General features: G+C 60.7%; 1 protein-coding gene across 2 annotated transcripts; it reads left to right on the top strand.

Annotated features, from left to right (window-relative positions):
- Positions 1 to 1152: 1152 nt before the first annotated feature.
- Positions 1153 to 13470, top strand: LOC102995389 (inactive ADP-ribosyltransferase ARH2). Of its 2 annotated transcripts, XM_028497397.2 has the most exons (8): positions 1153 to 1467; positions 4051 to 4215; positions 7806 to 7931; positions 9404 to 9544; positions 10542 to 10669; positions 11928 to 12060; positions 12531 to 12684; positions 12983 to 13470. In XM_028497397.2, the coding sequence occupies exons 1-8, from the start codon at positions 1254 to 1256 to the stop codon at positions 13275 to 13277; spliced, it is 1356 nt and encodes a 451-aa protein (XP_028353198.1). In that variant the 5' UTR covers positions 1153 to 1253; the 3' UTR covers positions 13278 to 13470. The 2 variants fall into 2 exon arrangements, with proteins under 2 accessions (XP_028353198.1, XP_023973234.1); XM_024117466.3 differs by having other exon boundaries at positions 12531 to 13075.
- Positions 13471 to 14105: the final 635 nt, after the last annotated feature.

Genomic DNA, 14105 nt, shown 5'->3' with positions numbered 1-14105 from the left:
GGCCAACTGCACTGGTCGTAAAGGACTTTTGCTTCAGGACCTCTCAGAACCGTGCCGGCCGGGGTCGTGTTCCAGAACCTCACTTTTGATAAGTGCTGGGATGATACTACCCATTCATTTTCCTTTTCTTTTTTTTTCTTTTGCCACGCCACGCGGCATGCGGGATCTCAGTTCCCCGACCGGGGATCGAACCCGTGTGGAGTTGTAGCCACTGGACCGCCAGGGAAGTTCGACCTGTTCATTTAAAGGCACCTTAGTATCTTGCTATAGAAAGACACTTAAGTTTTATCAGGCGTGTTTCTTACATCCCGGCGTGACGCCCTCCTGCTTGTCCTGGTCTGACGTGGGACCAGAACCTGGGGGACGAGGGGCCCGGGGACAGAGGTGGTAGCTCTCCTGACCCCTCTTTTCAAGCCAAGGTCCCGGTTTGCAGGGGATGCCCCCACTCTCAGCCTCAGCACGGCGTGAACCTCCTCCCCGTGGAACGGGGTCGGTGGGAGGACACTGAAGGTGCGTGAGCCTTCACGGCGGCGCCCTCGCCGACCCCTCGGGGCTCCGGGCTCTGCGCACACACGGAGCGGCCGGGAGGCTGGCTGTCGGGGAGCCTTTGCTGCCGCTGGGCCGCGGGGACGCCGTGATCGCTCAGCGGCGGCTCCAAGTGCTTTCCCCCTTCGCACGTGGCAGTTCCCTACCATAAACACGCTTCATAATCAGTGAGTCCTCCGGAAAACTGAGGCGTGCGTGCGACAGCCGAGTCGCGGCGTGGGGGCCGCCGAGCGCGATCCCGTGCCAGTGAACGTCCCGGAAAGGCAGAGCCACAGAGACCAAGTGGGTGGGTGGAGGCACCAGGGGCAGAGGGGCCAGGGGCCCGGGCGGGCTCTCCGCCTGGCCGCGGGGAAGGTTGACACACGCCGCGCGACCGGACCGGCCGCAGGGAGCCCGACGGCGCGCGGGTCACGCTGGAAGCTCTAGAAACGTGCGCATCTCCCCAGCGCGCCGTGCAGACCTCCCTCTCAAGCGGCGGCTGTGGGCCCGGCGGTGCTCTGAGCCGCAGGTGCCCCCGCTGAAGAGCCAGCTCTGGGCGCACCACGTGGCTGCGGGCTGCCGGCCCAGACGCTTCCCTCATCGGTGCCGCCGCCCGGGACGGAAGAGGGCGCCTGGCCACTCGGGGAGGCTCCCGACGGCCACGCGGCGACCAGAACGGGGCCGGCGGGGCGGGCTGACGGCTGGGCGCCCGGCAACTGCCGACAGAGATGGAGAAGTTTCAGGCTGCGATGCTGCTGGGGGCCGTGGGCGATGCGCTCGGGCACGGACGCGCCTTCGGGAAGGACAGCGCCTCGGGCCCCGAGGTCCAGAAGGAACCGGGAAAGGTGGGGGGACTGGACCACCTCGTGCTCTCGCCAGAGAAGTGGCCGGTGAGTGACAACACCATCATGCACATGACGACGGCAGGGGCCCTGGTCACAGGTGAGGCTCAGCCCCGGCGTGCCCGCGGGCGGGCGGGCGGGCGGGCGCGCGGGATCCCGCGGTGAGGGGGAGCCCGGAGCCCGGGGGCCACCCGCTGCCGCTGCCGAAACCAGCTTGTCACGCCCGGGTCCCCAGCAAACCGGACGTGCCGTGGGTCGTGTTCCCACACAGCCTCTCGGGTGACAGTATCACGCTCTGCTCATCTGCAGCCTCAGGTTCTTAAACCGGGACTTTTCACTGTTTTGTAAACGTTCACTCGGCTGAGCCTCTGTCTGTAGGGTTAAAACCAACCAAATGGCTCGCTTCGGAGCTTGGAATGAGGGCTCAGCTTTTCACTGCAGGTGGAAAGCCTGCTTCTGAGTTTATTTCAACAATACATAAAATAATAAGCCACTTTGAAATTTGGACCCATTATGATGCTATCTGGGGGGAATTACTTCTAAATTCCAATGAACTGTGGTTAAAACGCCGCCTACCAATATAGGATTTAGCTCGGAGAGTTGCTACAGTTTCCCAGTTGTCCTAAGAAAATGCTATGATTTGAGGGGAGACAACGTTTCCTTAAGGAGCAGGTTGATTTGAGGAGCAAGTCTTTACTGAATTTCAGAGAAGCAGCGGGTGTCTGTGAGGCGCAGCTTCCCCACAAGTACCGAGCGGTGAGCACGTCACTGCAAAATTAGAACTTGCGGCAGCTCTGAAGTGGCCGGAATGTACGTGTCACCATGTGCTCACCCCGCGGGCCGGTGCCAGCAGCCGGGTTTAGCTCTGCTGTCACCGCACAGGAATGCCGTCTGCTCTGCCGGGTCCCAAGTAGCCGGGGGGAGAGCTAAGGCACCTCAGATAAGACAGTGTCACAGCAAGCTGGCGCAGCAAGCGTCCTTCTGAGTCTGCAAACTCCGAAGTTGGGGGCAGTGGGGGCCGATTGTGAGGCTTTCAGGCAGGTTCCCGTGTCCCTCTGTGTCAGTCCGTGTGCCGTCGTGTCGGTCCTCTCCTGGCAGAGCCCACGGCGTGTCTCTGTCCCGTGCGGCGGCCCCCAGGACAGCTCCCGGCTCGGCCCCCGACGAGAATGTGCTCCCCCGGGTTGGATCGAGTCACGTCCCCTTGGCAGGAATAGGGCGGAATCCGCCCCGGGTGAGGACGGTGGCAGTGGGCCCAGTTCCGATGGCTGCGGGCACAGCTGGACGGACGCACGCCCTCTGGCCAGCGGGTCACCAGGGCGAGCTCGGGCGGGCCTGCGCCCCCCAGAGACTCGGCAAAAAGCAAATGTGTTTCCAGCTCCCGAAACATACGAGTTGGAATTTCATTTAAGTTTCGTTTTCAAACAGCCCAGCTTTATTCTTTAATAACAAACTGCAGCCGGTGGAAGGGGCCCCTGAGCCCCCGAGTCACAGCGGCAGCAGACTCTGACCGTGGCCGGGCGCTGTTGGAACTGCGGCGCCGCCATCGGGCCCTCACACCGCCCTGCGGGTCGGCTTCATTACGAGGGGCTACAGATAAAGGAACCGACGCCCAGAGCGTGTTTCCAGTCCACACTCACCGCTTGGCGCCGAGTACCCTGCCCAGCGTCACGCTGTGAGTGTGTCCTGGAGCCCAGACAGCTTCGTGCCTGCATCTGGAGCACCACCCCGCCTCCCGGGGCTGCCGGACACGCGGTACTTCAGGGGCCCCGATGGACGGCGGCTCTTCACGCGATTTCCAAAGTCAGGCAGACGCCCGGAGGGGAGGGGCGCTCCCCGAGGCCTGAGATGCAGCCCCGCACAGGCCGGGCTCCTGGTGCCCGTCAGCTGTGTTGGCAGGCGCGCCCTGCCCTGCACTGTCCGCTCTGCTCTCCGTGTGACCTCGGGCCCCAACTTTGGAGGGTGCGTGGCCTCTATCCACCACGCCGTGGGTTCATTTAATGGCAGAAGCGCTCAGGCTTTGCGATCAAAATCCATCGGCCAGCTCTGGCCTCGGCAAGTGACCGCCCCTCGCTGAGCCTTGTCTGGGAGGAAACAGTAGACACACAGGAGCCTGACCCTGCAGTGGTGGGCGCGGGTCACGTGAGGTCAGCCAAACCCGGCGCCACCCAGGTGACAGCCTGGGCGCCCCTGTCCCGTGGCCCATGATCTCCAAGGGACTCGAGACCACGCTTGTCCCCAGAACGCCTTCCCACGAGGAGGCAGTGGGGACGGTGGGCAGCCGGGACTCGGCCGCCTCGCTGACAGGGAGATGGGAGAAGGTCAGCTCCCCGTCCCCTGGACGTGGGTCCCCGAGGGCCCGAGGAACAGGCAGGTTTCGGGCCAGTTGGGCCTCTCACGGATAGAACCGCGAGCCGTGTATGAGGATCCCGGGCTTTTCTAGATTCTGGTGTGTAACTAGAAGAGGCACAGCAGCAAACCACAACGTCTGAAATTCAGTGAGATCCACAGCGCATTGTTCGTCTGCGGTCAGGTTTCTCCGGGGAGCCGGGGTCCTGTGAGCCGACCCCAGACTCCCCCTCCTCCTGGGGGGATGGGGCCGGACGCTGGTCGTCGCCTCCCTTGTCGCTGCCCTCCACCCGCCCCTTGTCTGACCCCGCCCCCCCCACACACCCTTCCGCCCCAGACTTCTGGTCCCTGGACGACCTGTACCGTGAGATGGTGCGACGCTACGTGGACGTGCTCGAGAAGCTCCCGGGGCAGCGGGTAGACCCGGCCACCGTCGAGGGCTGCTCGCAGCTGAAGCCCGACAACTATCTCCTGGCCTGGCACACGCCCTTCAACGAGAAAGGTCAGAGCATGAGTTCCTCTCCCCCTACGGCCGCGGGGCTACAGAGCCCCACGACACTACGCTGCCTGTCACTCCCCTGAGCGGCCGCCCAGGGAGCCAGCCAGCCTGGGTGCCGGCTTCAGGGTCACTAGCATCCCCGGCTCCTCTGTCACCATACCGGGTTTATTTTAAGGCACATTTTCCCACTGCTTTCCCTTTAAATGTGTTATTTTTAGCCAGTGCATCAAGGAAAGCATACACCACCCGCGTAAATGTCTGTCTCTGTGACGATCTCATGGGTCCTCGGGGTGATGTTATCAGGCAGCTGCAGTCTCTGCCCCCAGGGCCTCTGCTCCTGGGGTCCTGGACACGCCCTCCAGGTGGACGCTGAGGGCAGACCTGTCCCTCTGGGTTTACCTTGAAGGAGGCCATCAGATCAAATGTTACATAAAGAAGCAGGAAACATGGTCCGTAATAAAGAGAAACATCAGTAAGTCAGAACTGACGCACCCTGACACAGTCATTCAAGTTACCAGGTAAAGATGTAAAATAGCGTGCAGTCTATATTTTTGAAAGGTTAAATAGAGACATGTAGGTGTACAAAAGACCTACGTCACAGTTCTAGAGAAAAACACTACAATGTCTGAGTTTAAAAATTCACTGACTGAGATTAACAGCAGATTAGACATTTCAGAAGAAAAGATTAGTGAGCTCGAAGGCACAGAGATAGAAACTATCCAACATGGGACATACAGGAAAAAAAAAAGAACCCCAGAATGTGAAAAGGGCACCAGGGAGCCGCGGGACAAGTCAAGGCACTAACGCACCTGTAACTGGAGTCCTTAAAAGAGGAGGGAGACCAAAAAAAGATGTGAAGAAATAGCGGCCAAATTTTTCCAAATTTGATCCAAACCATAAACTCACATGCCCAAGAATTTCAATAAGTTCCAAGCACAAGAAACACGAAGCAAAACTACAGCAAGGCACACAGCAATCAAACCGCTCACAACGAGTAACAGAGACAGGAACGCGCCTCCAGCACCGACCACCAAGGCGAAGACGGCAGGTTCTCGTCACAAGCAGAGCCATCCGGGTGCAGAGAAAGCACCAGGCAGACCGACACCCAGAGGCCGCCTTCCCGAGTGAAGGCCAAGTGGCCTTTGCAGGCAAACGAACCGAGGAGTTCATGCCGGGCAGGTGCCCGGGGGGAGATGCCCAGGACGTCCCTCGGGCAGGAGGACACCGCCAGCGGGGCGGGGAGTCGGTGGAAACGGTGCGGGCGCGGGTGTTGACTTATTCTTTAACCCGCTCTAAAAGATGTGGCGTTAAAAGTAATAACGATGTGCCGCAGTGTTTATCGACTGTGTCAGAGCGAGTGCCTGACACCCCAGCACGGGGGCGCTGCGAGGGTCTGGGTCCCGTTCGGCCCCGAAGTGGGTCAGTGTCCTGCGAAGATGGACCCAAGGCAGCTGCTCAAATCCCTGAACAGTGACAACTCGTAAGCCAGCCAAAGACACGAAATGGAACCCTTTCAGTGATACTCGCGGGGGGAGCAGCCGTCGTGCGACCTGGGTACTCAGCCGGGCCAGGCAGCGCTGACCGGACGGTCCCCTCTGTGGGGACCAGGAGGAGTGGCCCCGGGCCCAGACTCCCCTTCCCTGGCGGGAGACGCCTCTCCGTTGAGGGTCCGCATGGACGCCCTCAGCCGGCACCATGTCTGCCCCGTGGGGAGGGGACAGGGCCTCCCCCGCAGCCCGGGAGGCTGCACGCGGCCCACCGCCTGGCCTGGGCTTCGGGAGCGGCCCGGCCCCGGGAGCGGGGAGCGGGGACCACCCAGGCCTCGGGTCCTCTCCTCCCTACGGGGAAAGCCGGCTCCAACGGGTCTGCGTGCTGCGTGCTGCGCGGCTCTGACCCCTGTGGGCCCCTCCGTGCTGGAGCTGGCCCCCTGAGGGTCTGTGCCGTCCTCCCCCCGCGGGAAGACTCATCCGGGTGGAAGCGAATCTTCCCGCTCCATAACGTGCCGTCCTCTTGGCACGAAAGAGAGAGAAGGGTGCAAATAACAGGTAGGACAGGCAGCAAACCCGGTACCAAGATGATGACATCACCTCCTCATCAATCATCCCAGCAAACGAGAGTGGTCTAAGGACCCCAAACCAAAGGTCAGACGGGGCGAAGAAGCAAGTCCCAGCTCTGTGCTGCTTGTAAAGGAGGCACTTTAAATACAAACAGGTTAGATGGAAAAAGACACGCCGTGTGACACTAATCAAAGGGAAGCTGGAGTGACTCCTTTAAAAACAGCAAAAGTGAAGACTGTCGCCAGGGAAAAAAGGAGGCATCCGTTCATCGGGAGAAATAACAAACCTGGAGGTTTATGTGCCTCGTAACAAAGCTTCAAAATAGATGAAGCAAAAACTAATAGAGCTGCACAGAGAAGCAGACAAACCCACAATCACAGGCAGAGATTTCGTAGTAGCAAGTTCTCAAACCAATGACTCCATCTTTACCGTAAGAAACTAGAAAAAGAGCAAAAAGAGCCCAAAGAAAATGAAAGAAAGGAAAAATGGAAAGTCAGAGTGAAAGTCAATGACATAGAAAACAGAAAAATCATAGAGAAAATCAACAAAACCAATAGCTGACTCTTTAAGAAGATAAAAAACTGATACTCTTCTAGCCGTAATGATCAAGAAAAGAAGAGGAAGACACAAATTACCAGTATCGACAATGAGGGGGTGACGTCACTACAGAGTCTACAGAAATGGAAAGGACAGCGAAGGAATATTATTAAAAAGCTTTGTAACAATAAATTTAACAGCTTAGATGAAATGGATAAATTCCTTGAAATACATAAACTACCAAAGGTCACTCAAGACTAAACAGGTCACCCAGGTAACATTAACTCTATGAAAGACCTTACAAGGAAAACTCTGGGTCCGGGTGGCCTCAGTGGAGCTTCTAGAAACAGTTAAAGAAGCAATGGTACCAACTGTACACAACTCTTCCAGGAAAGTAAAGAGGAGGACTACCTCCCAAGTGCACTCTTCTGCCCTCCTGACGACGCTGCCAAGAGAATGAGAAGGCAAGCCACACGTCTGTTTACGTAAAACTCTGCAAAATGCAGACTAACCTGGGGTCTGTGAGGATGGCAGAGGGCGGGGCACAAGAATACTCTGGGGGCGATAGATAGGTCTGCAATTTTTACTTAGGTGCCGGTTTCACAGGCGTATTTTGTCAGCACAACCTGCATTCCTTAAATATGTGCAGTTGACTGTATGTCAATTATAACTAAATGAAGCTGCTTTTAAAAAGAGGAAACATATCACTGAAAGCATATACTGTGCATGCAATTCTCTCTCCTACGGTTTCCCAGAAGGAGCATTTCCTCATCCCATCAAAAATCCTGTTTTTAATGGCTGCTTTGCAACTTCTTTCCTCTCTTTTCTTTGTCAGGAATGTGGGCAATTTCCCTACTTTTGCCTCATTTAAATGACCCTGCGATAAACACGGTAGCACATAGCTTTTGTGCATCTTCATGTGGCTCGTGAGAGCTAGACTGCCAGGGCCGGCATCGCTGGCACGGAGGTCTAAGACCAGGCATCCCACGTTCCACGCAGGCTCCGGGTTTGGTGCTGCCACCAAGGCGATGTGCGTAGGCATGCGGTACTGGCAGCCGGGGCGGCTGGAGACGCTGCTCGAGGTCAGCGTGGAGTGCGGCCGGATGACGCACAACCATCCCACAGGTGACGCGGCGGCGGGCGGCGGGGAGGCGTGGGGAGGCCGGACGGGAAGGCCTTCTCCCCGCTTCAAAGTCGGTCACGGCACAAGGAGAGCAGGGCGGCACCGGCCCCGAACGAGCCTGGGGCCTGGCTGGAGCCCCGGGAGCCAGCACTTCTGCCGGGCTGTCCGGCGGGGAGCCGGCCCCGCCGTCGGGCCCCGTGGGCGCTGTGCGCCGCGCCCTGGCCGGGGCCAGTGGCTGTGGCGGCAGAAGCCGCTCCCCACCGTGTGTCAGGACAAAGCGGGTGGAGTAACGGCACCGCTCGGGGTGCAGGGGGCCCACGTGCCGGGCTGCCACCCCCAGGGTCGCGCTCCAGAGGGAGGGCAGGCCTGCTGGCCCAGCTCCCGCCCGTGAGACGCGACCAGGGAGCAGCCAGCTCCAAAGTTCAGGAAAGGAGGACCCTCCTGAGTTCTGGCTGAGCTCGGCTCCCGGCCCCCGGGGTCGAGGGAGCCAGCTGCTCTCGGTGACTGTGCTCCTTTCAAGGTCACCTGCAGGGTCCGGGCTTTCTGGTGTCGCCCCCTGAGCTGCGAGGGCCACCCCGTGCCCTCCAGGAAGCAGCCGCCGCGGGCGCCGTGGCGTCTGAGGCGTGGACGTGGTGAAACACGCCGCTGAGTCCACAGCAGGCGCGGCCGCTGAGCCACGGACCCCACGGACGAGCCCGTCAGATCTCTGAGCACAAAGCCGTGTAATTCAGCCGGGCGGCAACGTCCGGGGGGTGGAGGGGAGTTTGCGAACCCCCGACTCAGCAGAAGTGAATTAAACATAAACAGCCTTCCGACAGGAAAATGCCGAACGTTTGGAAACAAGGCCATGAGTACGAGAACCTGGGGTGAGAGTTTAAACATCTAGAACATTAGTTCACTTACTGCCCACTCTTGTTAAAGAAATATTGTTTCACTTGTTGAAGAGCTGGGTAATTTATATACTCCTAGGCTGGCGACTAGGGTCGGACAGCACACACTTAATACGGGGAAGCCCTTTTTGACTCCACTCTCCTTTGCAGTTTTTGAGCCGCCTTTGGGGGCAGGCGCCAATTTTTCCTACCTTTGCTGCGTGGGAGCGTCGCGTCCCAGATCTGGAGCTGCAGCACCCGTGACGGGGGGCGGGCGGCGGCGGGTGGTCAGGACGGCCGCCGGACCCCGGGCGCGAGAACCAGACGCGTGTCCCCGCCCCAGAAGTGGTCGCGGCTGACGCCTCCCTGGGGCCCCGCTTCCCGTGGCCGCCCGCGGGGCAGCTCGGCAGGGCTCACCTGGGCCTTTGCATCCGCGCCACAGCAGCGCCGGGAGGCGGGGATCGTGCTCTCCCCACCCCGCCGCTGCCCCCTTGCGGACGGTAACCGAAGGTCAAATTCGCAAAGCCCAGGGACACGGCGTGTCCAGCACGTGGGAGGGGGCGTGGCTGGTGCCAACGTTGACCCTCTCTCCTGCCCCCCCCCAGGCTTCCTCGGGTCCCTGTGCACGGCCCTGTTCGCGTCGTACGCCATTCAGGGGAAGCGGCTGGAGCAGTGGGGACGAGACATGCTGAGGACGGTCCCGCTGGCCGAGGAGTATTGTAAGAGGACCATCCGGCACCTGGCAGGTGAGCCCGGCCTCCCTCCCGACACCCTCCCCCGGCACCTTAGAAGGAGGTGGGCTCCAGCCACACCCCGAGCAGACTGGGACAGACTGGGGGGGCCGTGCGACAGGCTCACCCCGCAAAGAAGGTCTGCGGTATCGCCTGGCCAGAGGGCAGCGGGTCAGGCAAGCACGGGGATCCCCTCTGGGTTCCCGAGACGAGGGCACCCCCCCCACACGCACACCCCCGTCACCACGAGCCGTTGCAGCCGCCGCTCCCGACTTTGCAGCAGCACCCTCCTAAAATGACTTCAGAAAAGTCGCTTCGGCGCCTCTGGGGCTCGGAGGTCAAGCTGCTAGTTAGGGATAACGAACGTCCCCTCTCCTGACTTTGCAGGCACAGTGTTGAATTAATAAAAATACAGAGGTTCAGGGCTTCCCTGGGGGCGCAGCGGCTGAGAATCCGCCTGCCAAGGCAGGGGACACGGGTTCGAGCCCCGGTCCGGGAAGATCCCACGTGCCGCGGAGCAACTGAGCCCGTGCGCCACAACTACTGAGCCCGTGTGCCACAACTACTGAGCCCACGCGCCTAGAGCCTGTGCTTCGCAATAAGAGAAGCCACCGCAGTGAGAAGCACGCTCACCGCAACGAAGAGTAGCCCCCATGCGGCAACAAAGACCCAATGCGGCCAAAAATAAATAAAATTAATTTTAAAAAAATACACAGATTCAGCATTTTCAAGAGAAGCCACTTAAAAATACTGCGATCTCTGCCTTAGTTCAGCGCATTGTCAAGCAGTTCTTTGGGTTGGCTTCGATCTCCATCTTCCTTGCTGGTATTTCAAAGTAGCTACAATGTGAGCATTTTCGAATTTCCCGAGCCATAGCTAAGGCGAGGCGCCAGGCCCTCCTCTGCCCCAGACTGGGTGGAGGGCGTGGGCTCTGCCTCCTCCCTCCCGCCCGCTGCCCACGGCGCCCAGCTAGACGGCCGCCGCAGCCCACTCACCTGCTCTTTGTGTTTAGAATACCAGGAGCACTGGTTTTACTTTGAAGCTAAATGGCAGTTTTACTTGGAGGAGAGAAAAATCAGTGAGGACACGGAGAATGAGGCCAGCTTTCCCGACCGCTATGACGCAGAGGAGAGGGACAAGGTAGGTCTGCCGGGCCGACATGGGTGGGGGGCAGGAGCTGTCGGGGCCGCCGCCCAGCGGCCCCGGCTGTACGGAACCCCACGGTGGATGTGCGCTGAGGGAGCAGCTGGAAGGGGCCTTGGAAGCTTCTCGAAGGAAAAGCCCATTTGAAATGGATGGTGCTCTTATCTTTTCATCGTCTCTGATTAGCAGCACGATTTGTGCTAGAAAAGGTGAAAACGTGAAAATAGTCCGTCTCTCTTCATCTCTTCTAGGGTCTGGGGATAGAGGGATGGATAAGTCTGTGCAAACCACCGGTGCGCCCCGTGCTGAGAAAACCCCCTAGTGGCTGAAATCGGCGGGATCGTGTTTGGTAGCATAAGAGAAACCAACCGCTGTAACTGCGGTTTAACCAAGACAGACGTTCATTATCCTCACATCAAGGGAATCAGAGCTGAGTCAGAAGCCCTTGCCGTGAGGAGCCGAGGACCCTTCTGTCCGGCTGCTCTGCTGTTCTGCGAGCACGCCTCGTAGTCCAAACTGGCTGCTCCCCTGCCGCCAGCACATCTGCATCCCAGGTGTCAGGAAGGAGCAGGGGGAGAGGAAGGGTCCACCCTTCCCTTTTAGGCGCTTCCTGCCGCCCTTTCATTTATCTCTCATGGGCCCCCCGATGCAGAGAGACTCAGAACCACCGTTCTTCTTCTTCCTGTGGAGACGCTGTTGCCCCAAACCGACACTGACTCTGCTGCTAAGGCACAGGGGTGTGACCTGCCCGCGTCCACCTCCCCGGCCCTATCTGGCCCCTGCCCCTCGTCAGCCTTCTCCACAGACCCACAGGGACCTGCTCGGAGCCACCAGCTGCTCAAGCCACCGTGGCCGCCCCCACCACGTCCCCCGGCCGGCCTGCGGGCCTGACCACACGCAGCACCCCTGCCCGGCCCCGCTTGTCGCCGTGCCCCGTGCAGACCGCACGTCACGCGGTGGCGCCCGGCCGTGCTGTCACGGCAGCCCCGTCACGGCACTCCAGACCCCTTGACGGCCGTCTCTGTCATAGACTCTGCTGCCCGGCAGCTGGCGTGTTTGTTTACCTGCGGGACGGCTGGGGTGAGAGACACGGGAAGCCAGTCTTTCCCGCTGAGTGTCCACCCGCGGCCCCGGGGCGATGCCCGGCACACAGGGGCGTCACATGAGCGCGCAGACGAGCCCGGTCGCTCGTGCTCTAACGCACGGGACATGGTTCCCGGCGGCCTGTGCCTCTGACCTGTGGCGCTTTCTCCAGACCTACAGGAAATGGAGCTCGGAAGGTCGAGGCGGCCGGCGGGGCCACGACGCCCCCATGATTGCCTACGATGCCCTTTTAGGGGCCAAGGGCAGCTGGACGGAGCTCTGCCAGCGGGCCATGTTCCACGGAGGTGAGACGCGCCTTCTCGCGAGTGTGAAGTAAGAGGCCACCAGCCAGGCCCTCCTGCCGGGCCCAGGCTCCCCACCTACACTGCTGGGCCCTCCGGGTGCCCAGGTGTGGAGACGCGACACCTCCCGGGGCAGGGGGAGAGGAGAAGGGGCAGCGGGCCAGGCCGCGGGCGCACTGGGCGGGAGGAGGCTGGGAGCCCGAAGCGGGGGCGGCGGGGGCGGCGGGCAGCGCGTGGGCAGGACCCGCGGGAGGCGGCCGCCCGAGCGCACCAGGGTGTGCGGCTGTCCCAGGAGGGGGAGGGGACCCCCCGCCCCCTTCCCCGGCACCGCCCGGAGCAAACCTGGGCTTCGGCTGAGGCCAAGGGCGGAGGCTGAGATGGCCCGGCCTCCTGGCAAGGGGGCAACGGGGGCAACGGGGGCAACGGGGGCCAGGGACCGCCGTGCAGCCCTGAGGGCCCGTGCTTCGTTCTAGGTGAGAGCGGGGCCACGGGAGCCATCGCCGGCTGCCTGTTCGGGCTGCTGCACGGCCTGGACGCCGTCCCCGCGGGCCTGTACCGCGCGCTGGAGCACAGGGAGGAGCTGCGGCGCCTGGGCGAGGTGCTCTACCGCCAGTCCACGGAGGAGAAGTAAAGCCCCTTCCCCGCCCCCAGCCCCTGCCCGGCCCGCCGGCACCTCGGGGCCTCCTGCAGCTCATGCGGCATCTTAACCTTTCCTCCCGATTTCAGAGGCCTAACTGCTGTATAAAACACATCGTTTGTCCTATGACAATAGTCTTCCTGTCCTGGCCGAGCCTAGGGCCTCACTGACGTCCCTCTGGACTCAGCAGCCTCCACCTCCAAACGCAAGGTCACGACGGGCCTCTTGGACACTCGGTGTATTTTATTCTGTCGCCAAACTAACGCATTTGCTCACTGATTCCAACAGCACTCATAACCACGACGGCTCTGCTCGGACGGCCTCCTCTGTCTGCAGGGCGCCCAGCGCGGTCTCTTTCCAGCTCTTAGACGTGCGGTGCGACACTTGCACACCTCGGGCCCCCAGCCTCGCGGGGCCTCGCCTGGCGCTGTGTCTGCGTTCTCACCACCGTGTGTCCAGAGCAGGAGGAAGAGAAGCCAGCGCTGGTGCCTGCGGGGGGGGGCCGCACGCTCTGTTTAAGCTCCAGCCCACATGTTTCATCTCACTAGATTTAACACCAGCCTCTCTTAGAACGACTAACTGACGAAGCCAGGAAACGGGGGCCTCGTGCGGCCCGCATCCTCCCACGCGCCGCCCTGCCCCGGGCTCGCTGACGAGGACAGAGCTGGCCCTGTTCCCCGTGGCCGGGGCTTCTCCACACTTGCTCTTGTTAAAAATAACCTTGGACACAGATCTCTCTGAAGTAGCCTCGGGTGTGAGTAAAGCAGCGGTTGGTGATTGACGTGTAACACGTGCTTTGGCGGCTTGGCTGGGCCCGTCTTGTGCCCGCGGGCCCTGCGTGCTGAAGGCTTTGCCTCGGAGCACAGCCGGTCGCGTCCGTCCCCGCCGGCCACGCAGACACTCGGCCCGAGGCGCCTCCCTGCGTCCTGGGCGTGGGGACGGGATGGGCGTGTTTTCCACACAATCCATCACTTTGCACTCCTTGGGCGAGTGCGGCTCCCGGCTGTGCTGGAGAGAAACCTTGGGCCATTCCGCACATAGTAACACAGTGGCTTCCACGCCATGTTTCTGAATAACTGAACTAACCTTTGCTGCTCGAGATGCTTTTCAGTCAGAAGAGGCGGGGCCGGGGGGACGCTCCACCATGGGGGTCCGGATAGGTTTAGGGGGGCTGGGAGATTAATGAGAATTGTGTTCCAGGGACAGAACCCAGTTAAGGTAAGTCGACACTTTCCCAGACACACACGACAGGTCGGGCTTCCTGGGTGGAGTCTGTCCCGTGACCCCGGCTTTCCCTAAAAGCGGCCCTTCGCAGTCCGCTGCGCGGGAGGGAGGTGCTCAGAGGAATGGGGGTGGCTGGACTGGAGGCCGCTTGGTCTCCACCTTAGTGACGAGGTAGGAGAATTAAACC

The sequence above is a fragment of the Physeter macrocephalus genome, chromosome 13, assembly GCF_002837175.3.
Source record: "Physeter macrocephalus isolate SW-GA chromosome 13, ASM283717v5, whole genome shotgun sequence".
Lineage (NCBI taxonomy): Eukaryota > Metazoa > Chordata > Mammalia > Artiodactyla > Physeteridae > Physeter > Physeter macrocephalus.
Note: the sequence above shows the minus strand (reverse complement) of the source record. Positions and strands in the feature narration are given on the sequence as shown.

What these genes read in the sequence shown, in the direction of transcription:
- LOC102995389 (XM_028497397.2), top strand. Translation starts at nt 1,254, where the DNA reads ATGGAGAAGTTTCAGGCTGCGATGCTGCTGGGGGCCGTGGGCGATGCG. An exon ending in CACGCCCTTCAACGAGAAAG is followed by an intron (nt 4,216 to 7,805) that starts GTCAGAGCATGA and finishes CGTTCCACGCAG; the next exon opens with GCTCCGGGTTTGGTGCTGCC. An exon ending in GCGGGCCATGTTCCACGGAG is followed by an intron (nt 12,061 to 12,530) that starts GTGAGACGCGCC and finishes GCTTCGTTCTAG; the next exon opens with GTGAGAGCGGGGCCACGGGA.